At 37.3% G+C, this 15,421-nt stretch overlaps 1 protein-coding gene across 1 annotated transcript in view; it reads left to right on the top strand.

The window, feature by feature from the left end:
• PKHD1L1 (PKHD1 like 1) overlaps positions 1–15,421 on the top strand; it is a 144,008-nt gene that overhangs the window by 36,837 nt on the left and 91,750 nt on the right. Inside the window, exons 19-26 of the mRNA XM_084803031.1 lie at positions 762–875; positions 2,972–3,121; positions 3,964–4,088; positions 5,401–5,564; positions 6,095–6,267; positions 11,401–11,548; positions 12,809–12,963; positions 15,196–15,318. Coding sequence (XP_084659157.1) covers positions 762–875; positions 2,972–3,121; positions 3,964–4,088; positions 5,401–5,564; positions 6,095–6,267; positions 11,401–11,548; positions 12,809–12,963; positions 15,196–15,318 — 1,152 coding nt within the window. The remainder of the gene's footprint in view (positions 1–761; positions 876–2,971; positions 3,122–3,963; positions 4,089–5,400; positions 5,565–6,094; positions 6,268–11,400; positions 11,549–12,808; positions 12,964–15,195; positions 15,319–15,421) is intronic.

Here is a 15,421-nt window from a genome sequence, read left to right as displayed (position 1 = left end):
CCAATTAATTGTAAGCAAAGAAGGGGAAAATGTGACAAAGACTGAGAAAATCAGGAAGGAATTCTTTGATCCATGTCAACATGACCGATTATGCTGCGTAGGGGTGGAGTGGGGGTTGTTTTTAAACAAAGCATGCTTGTGGGTTCCTTAGTCTTAGAAACTATTTGTACAGTGACTTTCAATTAATATTTGTTTGACAATTAAATATTATGCATTGCCTTAAGCTTTTATTTCCCAAGAAATAATCATTTCCTTGCTTTGCTAGACAAACAGGAGTGAAAGTTTTAGGGCTCATGAGTGCATAATCATTCCTATATAATCCAAAGTTTAGGCAGTGTTTGATCTGTTCTTTTGAAAAATAGAATACATCTGAGCATATAGTTTTTTCCTAGTTAATTTTTTTATTTATTGGGAAAACAATTTATTTGGAATATATCTAATTGGATAATTGCTTATTTCATTTTTTTTTGTTCTTCTTAAAACACTACTTAACAAAATGCCTGCATTATATAAAAACTAAGATGATAATAATAGCCAATTGGACATACTTATCCTAAAAATTTTTTTCTTGATAATATCAGTGGACACTAAAACAATCACATATTAACTTGAAAATTCCTACAAAATTATATATAAAAGTATCCTAATTACAGCTCAAATGGAGTTTATCTCATGAACATAATCTGATAGAGAAGTAACTACTCAAATCAATACCCTAAGCTCATTAAGAGGAAGCCACTAAAGCAATATTGTTCATTTAGTTTCAGGTAGCTGTGGAAGAGATGGTGAGCGCCAAGTGTCCACCAGAAATCGCGCATCTGGAAGAAGGATTTCTAGTGAAATACTTCAGAGACTACGAAACTGATTTTGAACTGGTGTGTAGTGTTTAGTGAACCTTGAAAGAAACTTCCCATAAGTGTTTTGAGATTTTTTTTTTCTTCTCTTGAACTAGCATAAGTTGTTAGTGCTAATTCTAAGTCGAACTGCAAACGTTAATTTTCTTATAGATTTGCTGGCAAGGCTCGGTCTAGCATCTTCTCTGACCCTAAGATGAGTCATCTGTGAAAACAGTGCTTCCGTCATGCAGGAATTTACCTGATAAGTAGACAGTGAACAAAACAGATAGAGATAAGAACTTCGGGAATGTGTTAACATGTATTCTTCACATGACTGAAGAATACGTCCCCTTCATCACTTGCTTCAGACCATATAATTTGTATGCGAACAAGTTGTCAAGTAAACTTTTTCTTGCTTTTTGTTATGCCTACTTAGTTCTTATTTGTTTCTTGATGAGATATAAAATTTGTGTTTACTATACAGAGGAAAATATATTCTAATTTTTATTCTGAATACTGGAGTCAGCTAGATGTGCGCTCTTTCCAAGTGGCCCTCCAAGTATATGAAACACAGGCATGGGGAGAGGGGTCAGCGAACAAAACATGTGTACAGATGTGAGGGCTGGAGGTCGTATGCCCAGACCCCAGGGAAAGCCAGACGTGGGAGTTTCCTATAATCCCAGTGCTTGTATGGTGAGATTGGAGGTAGGGTATGAGAATCCGCAGAAACTCACAGCCAGCTAGCCTGCGTAGGCAACATCAAACAAGAGACCCTGGCCCAAAGAAGGTGGAAGGTTTGGACTGACCTCTAAATAGATGCCGTGGCACATGTATACCTCACACATAAACATGCGTGTACACAAATCATTCGTGCAGGAAAACACACACACACACAGATAAAACATAGGGTCTAGGTGTTTTTCATGCACACACACACACACACACACACACACACACACACACATACACAAAGATAAAGCATGGGGTCTAGGTAGTTAAATTAGATCAATACTCTAGAAATAACCACGAATCACTTTGCATTAGTGAATTTATTAGAGATAAAATGGAAAATTTTTCAGCTTAACTGCAGCCTTCTCAATTTAATGCATGTATATGTATCTGAATGTAGTCCTATGACAGTGAGAATTAGACTCCACTCCTTTCCTCCTCAATGGCATCTCCCATCTCCATCCTAAGGAGAGCTTTTCTGTGCTTTGCTTAATGCCAACTGTTTGCATTTTCCAACACCACACTCTTGTCTTTGATGTTTCACGCTGATTAATTTACCCTCTGAAGTCTGTTGATCCTTTCTCTGATTTGAACAATTCCTGTTTATCTTTAAAGGCAACTCATCTGTTCTTCAGGTGGAGTTGCTTTTACATGAGTTAGATTCCTTTCGTGGAGATTAACATAATCCTTAGCTCTTTTGTCCCAAAGTGTTACCCTATTCATATAAGGATAGTGTCTTTCATCATTTGAATTATGAAAAATAAAATTAAAATAAATAAAAACCTGGTACAGGGTAATTATGAAACAAGCATTCATGGAAAATGAATTAATATTTTTAGTGAGCTTGTAGTATCAGAAAAGATGGTAGGATTTGGGAAGCAGTCACACATCAGCAGAATGAATTGTATGATTAGGGATTGTAATGAATGTATAAAGATTTATTTAGATCTAGCCAATGGACAGCACGTTCTCCACAGTTGTGTGGAGAGCAGGGGACTGACTCTGACATGAACTCTGGTGCCCCCTGTTTGACCACTTCCCCTTGGTGGGGAGACCTGGTGGCACTCAGAGGAAGGGTAAGCAGGCTACCAGGATGAGACCTGATAGGCTGTGATCATATGGTGGGGGAGGAGGTTCCCCTTATGTCATGGACCTAGGGGAGGGGAATAGGGTGAAAGAGGGAGAGAGGGGGGAATGGGAAGATACAAGTGAGGGAATAACAATTTAGATGTAATTAAATTTTTTAAAAAAATTTTTAATTTCAGAGATGGGAGAGATCGTTATAAGTTAAAGTACAGAAGAAACAATGGGATTAGAGTGGGACATTAAATAACTTAGCTGGAAATGTTGGGAGAAAGTCACGACAATAAATCATGTTTTCATCTGAAGTATTGTTATTTCTACAGGAGCATATTAACAGAGGGCAGAAGACGGCTGAGACGGATGCTTACTGTGGCCGTTACTCCCTGAAAAACGCAGCTGTTCTTTTTGACTCAGCAGATGTTAAGGCAAACAAATTACCATATGGAGACATTTTATTATTTCCTTATAACCAGGTGAGCCTGCGAAATCTATATGCTAATTGAATCTGGAAAATGCCCTGCTAATAAAATTTCATGAAAATTTAAGACTAGGAAAACTGCTTGACATTTTGAGTCCTGTCATCTTGGACAGGACTAATGATTCATGTTCTAGTTCTGTGATCTTTCTCCTAGTGATTCCCAGGGGAAAAAAAGAAGAAGGAGAGAGGCAGCGAGAGCAATAGTAATAAGGAAATATACCGTCACATTCATACCTTCTCTTATGATTTCAGAAAAATTATTTTCATAAATGTTTTTTTATTTCGTTAATTTATTCAGATTACATCTCAATTGTTATCCCATTACTTGTATCCTCTCCAGATTACAACTCAATTGTTATCCCATCCCTTGTATCCTCCTTTTCCTCCCTCCCTTCCGCTTTCACACTATTCCCCTCCCCTAGGTCTATGACCGAGGGGGGACCTCCTTTCCCGCTATATGGTCATAGGCTCTCAAGTCTCATCTTGGTAGCCTCCTTACTCTTTCTTTGAGTGCCACCAGGCCTCCCCTCCACAGGGAGGTGGTCAAATATGGGGCACCAGAGTTCACGTTTTCATAAATTTTAATTGGAATTTAGATAACTCACTCTCGTAGAGTGAATTATTATATAATTTTTAAAGAAAATCACATTCAAATGCACAATATTCTGACATCTAACTGGTCAAAGCCTATTTGGTTTTTTTAAGGTTCTGGTATACTTTATGGTATAACAATGTTCAATAAACCTATATAGAGTTGTATTGTATTCATTTGAATTGTTATAATACAAAGTAATTGCGAAATATTGTTAATGACCTCTTTCATATTTTTACATGTAGTTGTGTTTCGCATACAAAGGATCTTTGGCCAACTACATTGGCCTGAAGTTCAAGTATCAAGACAGTGGCAAGATCATTAGAAGTGCCGATATGCAATTTGAATACAACTTTGCTTCTGGAAATATGTAAGACACGTTATGGATTCAAAACAAGTTATACTACAATATTTGTAATATAAACATGGCCCTATTTCTTTTGCTCACCATGGTCAAGTTGGCTTCATTGCAGAGGTAAAAGAAGAACTCAGCATATGAAAATCAGTAAGCACAGTGCACCACATGAATAGATTAAAGAATAGAAATCACAAAAACTTACAATAGATGCAGAAAAGACTTTTGACATAATCCTAAATCTCTTCCTATTAAAACCCCCCAAAGAGTTTAGTAATAGAAGAAACATGTCTCAGCTTAATAAAGTCTATATATGATAAGCCTATAGGCTATATTAGATCCTAGGAGAAAAAAAACTCCTAGTATTTCTACTAAAATTGGAACCAGAACTTTCTGTTCTACTTCCTACATATTTAACATAATAGTTGATTTTACTATAGCATTATTGTGCTCTATACCAATTATGTTTCTTAGCTTCCTACATATCATGGTAGAAAGTTATTTTGCATCCCTATAGACAGTGCCAAGGCTACAAAGAAAACCTCTGCATGTACACAACATTAATTTTTCACTAACAGTGAAATATTTTGTTCTATTAAATTTAGAGGGTGTTGTTTCTCCATATATGTATGTACCTATGCATGTATGTAAACAGAAAAGGTTAACATTGTGCGCCATTGTTAGTACCTTCTCGCCTTATTATTATTTTATTTATTTATTTATTTATTTATTTATTTATTTATTTATTTTAGGGATGGAGTATAGGATGGAGAGGAGGAAAAATCTAAAAACAAAGACAAGGGTGTAGATTTCTTTGGAGGTTTTTGTTGTATTTTAATTAATTAAAAATTTTTTATTTTTTACATATACATTTATATATTTACACATATATACAATAAACTACCTATAGCAAGAAAAACCATGACATAATCAGGAACTAAAAAAATGTTACATTCTTAGCGTTTTGGCTATTTGTATTTGACAGCCTTGAAGAAAACATCTTTCCTATTTTGGTGATTCCAAAATTCTAAATGCAAATCAGTCTCCATCACATCTTGTCATTTCTGAGATAGAGTCTTAAAGTGAGCTTGGAGCTCTCCAACTGGGCTAGACATTATTATAGGCACGAGTTCCAGAGTGTCTCCTGTCTCAGCTCTCTGAGTTCTGATCCCTTTGCACTTTCTAGATAGAACCATCTCTCCAGCCCACTGTTCTTTAAATTGTAATGCCATCTATGTTTTATGTTATATATTATATTATATTATATTATATTATATTATATTATATTAGTTACAACATGAAAATTAAATTATTAAACATATTTCAGGTGGACCTACACTTGCATAGATCTTCTAGATTTTTTACAAGCCAAATATACTGGGGTAAGTTTTTCTCTACAAAGGATTAGCTTACAAAAATCATCAGGATCCCAGCCCATCTATGTGGATGCAGTGTACATTGGACAGACACCTACAATCTCAGCCCTGGATGGTATGTTGAGTCATTTTATATATACTTCAAGCTTCTTAATCTAACCTGTAAAATCTTGCCATGGAAAATTTTCTTATATCTAGTGGTAGACACAAAATATGAATCCTGAATTATTCATGATTTGTTCTTTCACTTCAGTAATATAATGAATTAACTATTTGTAATGAATAGAGCTATGTGGTTATTTTAAGGATTAATGAATTCTTAATGTAGACCTCTTACTATAATAGCAATAATTAATATTATGATTCTGGATTTTGCCTGGCAAACATTTTCACTTGTCTTTGAGAAATCAATTATGAAGGAGAATTGTTCCTCAAATGTAACTATTCAACAGTGACAACTTTCTAATAAGGTTGACCTGAGAGCTTTTGTAGACTTAAGTGATAACAATGCTATAAGTGAAAGTTTTATTTCCATGTCTTAGCATCATTTATCACGTCCTGCTCATAGATTCATATCCAAACAAATTCTGTCAATAACATAGCAAAAACATACACTGTAATCTTACCTCCCACTTACTTTTTCAGAAACGCCAAAGAGAAGACCCCCAGCATTAGCAGACAAAGGAATATTTGTAAAGCATTTTCAAGTTAATCAGACCAAATTAAGTGGATCAAATATGACAATTCAGTATTCAGTTACCATGACTTTGTATAACTGCAGTCACAATATACCCATGATGGCTGTGAGCTTTGGGCAGGTAAGCCTAGAACTTTATGGTTACTACTTTCAACTTCATGACCACCAGAATTTGATATCATGCATTTCCTTAATTTAAAAAATCTGGTATAAAATTGAATATTATTTATTATGCTGAAGCAATGAACAAAACTTAGAGACTTATTGAGATTGAAGATGAAAATGCTTTGAGAATTCTCTTTAAAATATGTTTATGTGGGAAAACAGGGGAAATATCTGTAAATATGAAGACTGGGGTCCTATGATATGATTCATTGAGTAAGGTGCCTGGTGGCCTGAGTGTGATTACTGGGACTAAGAGACAACCAAGTCCTTCAAGCTGTCCTGTGGCCTTCATAGCACATCATGACACATGGTACACACACACATACACACACACACACACACACACACACACACACACACACACACGAGGGGGGGAGAATAAGTTAAAATGTAATAAAGAGGAAGAATGTCAGATCAAGTAGAATTTACCTTGTATGTGTAAAAATTTATGAGTTCTTCCATTAGAGATTCATTTTGAAGTTTATTTAGTTTAGTTTAGTTTAGTTTACTTTAGTTTAGTTTAGTTTAGTTTAGTTTAGTTTAGTTTAGTTTATGTGTATGGGAGTTTTGTGTGTATATATACATAATCTGTCACCACATGTGTGCAGTGCCTACAGAGGCCAAAAGAGGGCATCCTCGGTTAACTGGGCCTGCAGTTACAGATGATTGTGAGCTGCCATATAGTTGCTGAGGATTAAACCTACACCCTTTGAAGGGCAGCCAGTGTTCTTCACCTCTGAGCCCTCAAAAGAGATTCATGAATATACATTACTGAAGAAAAAGATGGTGCTGCAATGTTCTAAAATTACTTCTATTATGAGCAGCATTTCGTTTGCTAACATCAATCTATACAGAGAAGGAGGATATGGTTAGTTTTCTATGGATCCAAAGGAATTTGAGCAGTTTATATACTACTTGAGTTATCTAAAGTTCAATCAGAATTCGATGCTAAAAGTATAACAAACATTAAAAACTTAATTACCTATAAAAATACACAATTTTATTAGTTTCATTTCCACAACAAATTAAAAACAAATATATAAAAGCTCAAAATTAAAGTTTATTTTAGCCCTTGTAATTAGAGACTTACAGAGAACCACTCACCAAGTAAACAACTTCATAACTGGAGATAATGAAGAAATAAATATTCTCCAAAACACTGTCTTTACCTCGTCCTGGCTCAGTATTTATTCTTACTGTCTTCAACATCTTCACTATGGACATATTCACTGTAAATGCTTCACTTAACAACAGTATAAAATTTGCTCACTTGGGGCTTTGTGTTTTTGTTTTGGGTGCTGTATGCGTAACAGCTACAATTATGGGTCAATTTGGTAAATACAGCTACCATTTTATAAAGACACTGTATATTGTTTTCCAAAATGGCCACACTACTCTATATTCCTCCCAACAGTATTTGAAAGAATCAGGTTCCACACAATTTTTCTAGCATTTTGATGTTCTCACTATTTTTCATTTTAGCCATCAGGATAGGTGATATTAATCTCATTAGGATTTCATTTACATTTTCTAATGGCTAGTGTAGTGTTGAACATCACTCTTTGAGATTTTTCACCACCAGTGTATTTTCTATGGAGTGTCCATTTTTAATCGATTTGCTTATTGCTCTTTTTTTTTTTTAAGCTTTCTCACCAAGCATTTTCTTCTAGACCACAACTTGCCTCTCCACCTTCATTGTAAAGTCTCCCAGAGAGGGCTTAATGTTGTTTGTTTGTTTCCTTTGATGGATAGTGCTCCTGATCCAAAATATGAGAATATTAACTAAGATTTTGTCTCTAAAGACTTTATATTTCATGTGCAGTGGCCCATTCCGAGCTGAGCTTTAGTAAAATTTTGTCATAGGATAGTACATATTTCCTTATGACTCCAGCTACTCTGACATCTGCTATTGGAGATACTTCATTACTCTACTGGATTATTCCTATGCACTTGGGAATGCGATCCTTCAGCACATTTTGTGCTTATATTTATGGATTTGTGTTCTTCTCCATTCTCTCTGTGTATATTCTTCATCTCTTGCCTACTGTGATTACATAGTATGCCCAAACACTGAACACAGTGGGTTCTTTTTGCTTTATTCTTCTTGTGTTGAAGTGGTTTATTTTAGGTCTGTCTTCATATAAATTATTTTACAATATTTTACAATTTTTTGTGTCTACAGAATGTCTTGCTGATATATTTTTATCATTATTTTTATTTGTATATTTATTCACTTTCCATCCCAGTCATAGCCTCCTCCCTCCTCTCCTCCCAGCCACACCCTCCCCCCTCTCCCCTCTGTTCTCCATCCTCAGCTGTGAGGCCAGTGTGTGGCCTCACTGGCATTTATTTGTGGATATGTCTATCCTTTTATAGGGATATTGGGATAAAATCTCAGATCCCATGCTTGCTGGGCAAGTGCTCTCACCAGCTGAGCCATCTCACCAGTCCCCAGAATATGGTTTGCTAGACTTGTATAGTTATTTCAATTTTGAAGCAATTACAAATTGTCTTGTATTTTAGTTGAAAATACATTTTCCTCTCATACAGCACACCAGAACCACAGTTTCTCCTCCCTCCGCTCCTCCCAGCCCCCTTCAATCTCTCATTCCTCCAGGTCCTCTTTTGTTTCTGTTCAGAAAGGAACAGGCCTCCAAGAGACCCCAACCAAGCACAATAAAACAAGTTACAATTAGATAAGGCAAAAGCCCTCATACTGAGGCTGGACAAACTAGGAGGGGAAAAAAATGTTCCAAGAGATGGCAAAAGAGTCAGATACACCTGCTTCCACGGTCACGAGTTCCACAAAACCACCAAGCTACCAGCCCCAACATATACACGGATGACTGGTGCAAACCCACGCATGCCCAGAGCTTGCTGCTTCAGACTCTGTGAGCCCATATGAGCTCTGCTTAGTTGATTCAGTGGTCCCTCTTCTCCTGGCATCCTCCATCCTCTCTGACTCTTATAATCTTTCCTCCCCCTCTTCTACGGGGGTACCACAAACTCTGAGGGAGGGACGTGATGGAGACCTCCAATTAGACTCCCTATTCCCATAATATCTACCTATGGGTTTGATGTACCCACTTTCATCTCTGTCAGAGGAAGCCCCACTGACAATCACTGGACAAAGTACTGATCTAGTGAGCATACTCTCACTAGGAGTCATCTCACTGATTTTTGGGAGGTAGGAGGTTTACTCCTGCTTGGGTCTACCCTGAGTTTCTGGACTATCCAGTCTCCAGTTCCTGACCATCCAGGCAGTGCTGGGCATGGGCTCCTTCTCATGATATGGACCTCAAGTGAAACCAGACATTGGTTGCCCACTTCCTTTATTGGCCAGAACATCATACAGACAGCAAAGGTTGTAGGTTGAAAGTTTTTTTGGCTGGGTTAGTGTCCATGGTTCTCTTTCAGTCGCCTGGAAAGTACCTTCTGGCACCAAAGAGATGAGAATGTAGGGGTGAAGGTGCCGTGTAGGCATCAACTAGACCTCTTTACATTCCCTGAGGTATGTGGGTGTTGTCCTTGGCAATAGGGCCCCACTGTCAGTTTTCAGGGAGAGACCCTCTGTTGTAGCATCAGCCTGAGTTGTTTGGGCATCTCCATGGAACCCCCCAAAAAACCCCAAAACACTCCTGGCTTCGCCAATTGAAAGCCTTGTCTGGCTACAAAAGATGGCCACTTCAGACTCTGTATCACATCCTCCACTACTGGAAGTCCTCACAAATGTCGTCCCCAAAGAGTCCAGAAATTTTCCACTGCACTTGGTTTCCACACCATCCCCTAATTCCAGCTCTCTCTCTCTCTCTCTCTCTCTCTCTCTCTCTCTCTCTCTCTCTCTCTCTCTCTCTCTCTCTCTCCCTCCTTCCATCCCTCCTCCCTAGCCTGATCCCTCCTCCTCCAGTTCCCACCTTCCACATTCCACCAACAAATCTATTTCCATTTCCCAGGGAGATCCATGTGCCCCTTCCGAGCCCTCCCCCTTTTCCTAGCACCTGTGGGTCTGTGGACTGTAGCTTGATTATTATTCACTTACCAGCTAACATCCACTTATAAGTGAGTACATAAATGGTCTTGTACTTTAACTTATGGTTTCCATCTGTTCGTTATTTGTACTTTAAAATATTGTTGCATTTTTGTTGTCCATGATGTATCCCTGAACCTTGATGAACTCGTTGAGGTTTTAAGAAGTAGCTGTGGCTATGGAGATCACTTTAGATCAAGGAAAAGAAAATTATTTGTTCCTGGGAACTTTCCCCATGACTACAATTTTGCCTTCTATCATCAATAAAGTTTTCCCTATCACTCTTGCAAGATTCACTTTGTTATCTTTAGTGATAGTTCAATCTTTTGAATTGCTGCATATTATAATACAAAAGGAACACATTTCTTTCTTCTATTCATGGAGGTTTGTATTATTTCTAATCTCTGGCATGGATAAAGCTGGCACACACGCATTTTTTTCTATCATGTATCTTACTTATTTCTATATGAATTTTCAGATCCACAAGAGTGACAGAAAACTCTGAATCGGAGGACATCATATTCCTTATTACACATACAAGTTATGAATATCAATAGTACATATTGCTTCTATCAGTTGACTGGTGTTAAAATTACTTAGTGAGGCTGAAACCATCACTCTACTGACCATACCGCTCCCTATATTGTTGGCTATGTGTCTACAGTTATTCTCCAAAAGGTGTTTTAGTTGTTTGATAGTGATGATTCCATCTCATGCTTCTTTGCCTCCACACAGTGGTGTGCTTTGTACCTTGAACAGGGCGCTTGCTTGCTTGATAAATATTTGTTCGTTGAGTGACGGAGGGTGTGTTCTGAGTTGACAAGGTATTACTGTCATTCCAGCTGATGGCTGCACAGATGACTGCAGTGACTTTGCCCTCTTTATTGCAGCTGTACAGGCATGGCCTGTGTTGAGTTATGGAACTCTTCCTTAATGTCCTGAAGAATCCTGAATATATGAGGTTCCTTTATGTCATGTCACAGGATCCTACATGATGAAATGGAAATTGTGTTAGCCATTGTGAGGTTTAATCATTCTATCAATATTTATTTTGGAAATTAGATAATCACAAATGAGACAAGGAATGAGTCGGTTTACAGAGGAACTAATTGGCCAGGGGAGTCAAAGATCCGTATTCAAAAAATTCAAGAAGCTTCTCCACCTATAAGTGGCAGCTTTGACATTCAAGCTTATGGACATATCCTGAAAGGTATATTTAAAATGTTCAGAGGCATTCCAAAGCTGTTCAAATACACAAGTATGTGTTGCTCTTAGTAATTACTGTGTTTCGTTATCTTACATTCAAATATCTAAATAAAATATGGATAATAATAATATGCATCATATTAAAGTCAGTAATATCATTTTTATCTTAGAATTGCTCTTCTGGTAGTTGAGGAAGGAACTCACCACTTTAAAGCCAATGTTATCCGTTGTAGCCATTTTTTTTAAACTAATATACAAAATGTCAGTAAAGGTATAACAAACTCTTAAGAGTTCTTTTTATGAAGGTGCTTGAAATTATGGTCTTATGTAAAGTTACAGCCTTATATGACATATACTTTGAGAAAAATCATTACTATGGTATCCAGAAATGTTATAATATTAAAATAATGTAAAATGGGGTTGACACACTATATTAAATAAACCTTAACTAAATAATGTAAATATATGCTGTCCTGTCTAAAATGGTACCTATTACCATGTGTCCACTGAACAGTTGGGCTGTAATAAGCACCATATATTAAAATAATAACATTTGTGATTTGTTTCATACTTATTTAGTATTAGTTTTAGGACCTACTGTGTTTTGCTTTGTAAAATATTACAGCTAGTACTAGAAAGTATTAATTTATGCATATGCTTTACAGTGTTTATCATAGTTACACTGAGTGCTAAGTAAACAATAATGATATATTTTTGGCACACTTTTTTTTCAATACAGCATTTCTCTGTGTAACCTTGGCTGTCCTGGGCTCACTTTGTAGACCAGGCTGGCCTCAAACTCACAGAGATCCACCTGCCTCTGCCCCCTTAAGTGCTGGGATTACAGATATGTGCAACCGCTGGGATTACAGACATGTGCAACCACACCCAGAAGTACATTTATTTTTAGTGACACTTTCTACATGATTTATATAGTTAAAATTGTCAGTAACAAGAAACAAGATTATTCATAGGTGACCTTTGAGGTTTTTTTTTCAGTCTTACCAAATATAACTGTTTAATTCCCCAGAGTTTCTCTTACATTCATGACTTCTAGATTGTCCATAAATTGACAGTCAAATAAAAATATTTAAATCAAGACATATAATTTTGTTTCTCATCAATAAATAAATTCTTGGGATAAAAATCTCTAAATGTCCCTTTGACAGAGAGGAAGTAGATATGGTTGGCAAGTGATGCTTTACATACACAATACCTTGAAGAGTGCTGGGTTTGTGAATTTTTGTTCCTTTCTGTGATTCAGGCATCCCTGCTGCTGTGCCAGCCGCAGACTTGCAGTTCGCCCTGCAGAGCCTGGAAGAAGTAGGACAGGTCTCAGTCAGCAGAGAGGGCACCTGTGCTGGGCACTCATGGAGCATCAAGTGGAAAAGCCCCTCCGGAAAGCAGCCCCTTCTACAGGTCCCTTCCTGCGTCCAGCCCCTCTTTCCTTCTCTGCTCTTTGCTAATTTTGCACTCTTCCTTGTCCTAAACAGAAGTGGAGACTGTGGGTTTTTCAAAGGCAAACTATGAACTAATTATATTTTGCTTCTGGTTTATTTTGTTTTTTACATAGGACCTCACTATGTAGCATTCGCTGGCCTGGTACGTGCTCTATAGGCCAGGCTAGGATTGCATGGATAGAAAAGTGGAGAGAAATCCACATGCCTTGGCCTCCCAAGAGCTGGGATTCATGGTTTTCTTTAATTGTTTTTTTTTCAATTATTTGAACAGAAGAAAAATGTTCTGCATTATAATGACCAGGCAAGCATGTTTTTCCATAGAGAATCACTGTTGGTACTTTAAATCCTAGTGTTATTGGAAAAAGCCAAGCAGTATTGTGGGATTGTTGATGGTATACAGGCAAGGACCAGTCTCACAAATAAATCCAGTTGTAATTTGGACAGGGCACATGAATAAATAGCCTCATCACCTATAATTCTTTTGAGACTGTAAAAATTCTTTTTGTTTGTTTTTTGAGACAGCCTTGGCTGTCCTGGACTCCCTTTGTAGACCAGACTGGCTTCAAACTCACAGAGATCTGCCTACATCTCCCTCCCTGAGTGCTAGAGTTAAAGGCATGTGCCACCACACCCGGATTGAAAAAGCTCTTGTTATTGGAAAGATGACCTGTTCAAGTAAAATCTAAAATTGTCAGCAGGGCATGGAGGCACACGCCTTTAATCCCAGCCCTAGGCAGGCAGAGGCAGGCAGATTTCTTTGAGTTCAAGGCCAGCCTGGTCTGCAAAGTGAGTTCCAGGACAGCCAAGGCTATACAGGGAAACCCTGTCTCAAACAAAACAAAACAAAACAAAAAGTCTAAAGTTGTCATCAACTGTTACATTTTGCACATCAGACCGGAAGAACAGTGAATGCCAGAGTGTGTGAAGAAGAGCTAGGGGTGCACAGAATCAAAAACTAAAACAAGGCTTCTACAAATAGTGATAGAGCAGGACACTCTGGGACTTGTGCCTTATGAACACCTTCACACACACGCAGGGACAATGATGGTTTAGTGATGAAAGTGTGAGAAAGCACTTAATGTATAGCTACCTGTGATTTAGCAACCTGCTATGTAATTCCACCCTATTGAAACAGTAATACAAATATAGAAAGATGTAAGCAAAAAGGTAGTCACCAAGGCATCATTTCTCCCTGTAAAACTGTAAAAAGCTAAAAAAAATTTGTTCGATGGGAGAATGATTGTTGAAATGACAGAGCCCTCTAATGACTGTCATGTAGCTGTAATATGCCATGAGGATGCAGAAGGTGAAGAACTCTACTCAGGAATTGTCTTGAATGGAGGTACAGGAAAGTAGGAGGCAAAAAAACACATGAAAGTATATAGACATAAAATTCATTGTACAAAATGTAACAGTTATAAAAACACAGAGGTTCTTTACAGGCACGTGCTTGGAACTAGAATTCTAAAATTCTCTAATTGAGTGTGGTCCCCTCTGGCTAGCTCCGCCCCTTCTCTTGCCAGCTCCGCCCTTTCTCCTCCCCACCAGTCTCCGCTGCTTATTCATCACTGCTGTTCATCATCACACACTCATGCATAGCCTGTCATGGGGGCACCTGTGTCCTTCCTATTGTCCTTACTTCATCACTGCTGTTCGCCATCACACGCTCATGCAAAGTCCATCGTGAGGGCTCCTGTGTCCTTGCTAGAGCCCTGACATATCCAAAGGTTGCCAACTGGAATAAGGACTTTAAAATGACCAGATTTATATATATATATATATATATAAAATTTGGCTTTGTTTTTATGACTAGAAGAAAATATAATTCCAGAAGGACACACCAAGATAGCCAGAGATGAAAAATGCTAAAGGGAAAAGTAACTCAACTTTTAAATTATTTATTAATAATTTACCAAAGAATATTGAAAAAGAACAGAGAACATTTTCAAATATAAAGTTAATGTGTTTTATTTAGATTCATTCTTTCTTATTTTAATTAATATAGTAGAGTAAAATGCAATGCTCTTTCTATTTTTCCTTTGAATTATTGTTACTCTAGAAGTTTTTTCAAATAAATATGACTAAGTTAAATTTTTTTCTCTACATCCGTAAGTTTTATTTAGTTTCAGCCATGTTTAAATTGGTTATATTCCCCATTGCTATTCTAGTAAATTCATTTTCTGTAAAATAGATTAATGATTCCAACATTATTGGAGAAAAGGCTAATGTGACAGTTACCACAATGACGGAAGGTGGCTTATTTAGACAACGCATCCCTGGAGACATGCTTCGCACACCTAATCAGCAACCACAGGTATCTCTCCAGCTTTTTTCATAGCACTTATAATTCCAAATGTGTAACTAACTTGAACCAATATACCGAAGGCCTTGTAAAGCAGGAATGTTTTCGGGTATAG

Source organism: Acomys minous (genome assembly GCF_964271855.1).
Source record: "Acomys minous genome assembly, chromosome: 12".
Lineage (NCBI taxonomy): Eukaryota > Metazoa > Chordata > Mammalia > Rodentia > Muridae > Acomys > Acomys minous.
Note: the sequence above shows the minus strand (reverse complement) of the source record. Positions and strands in the feature narration are given on the sequence as shown.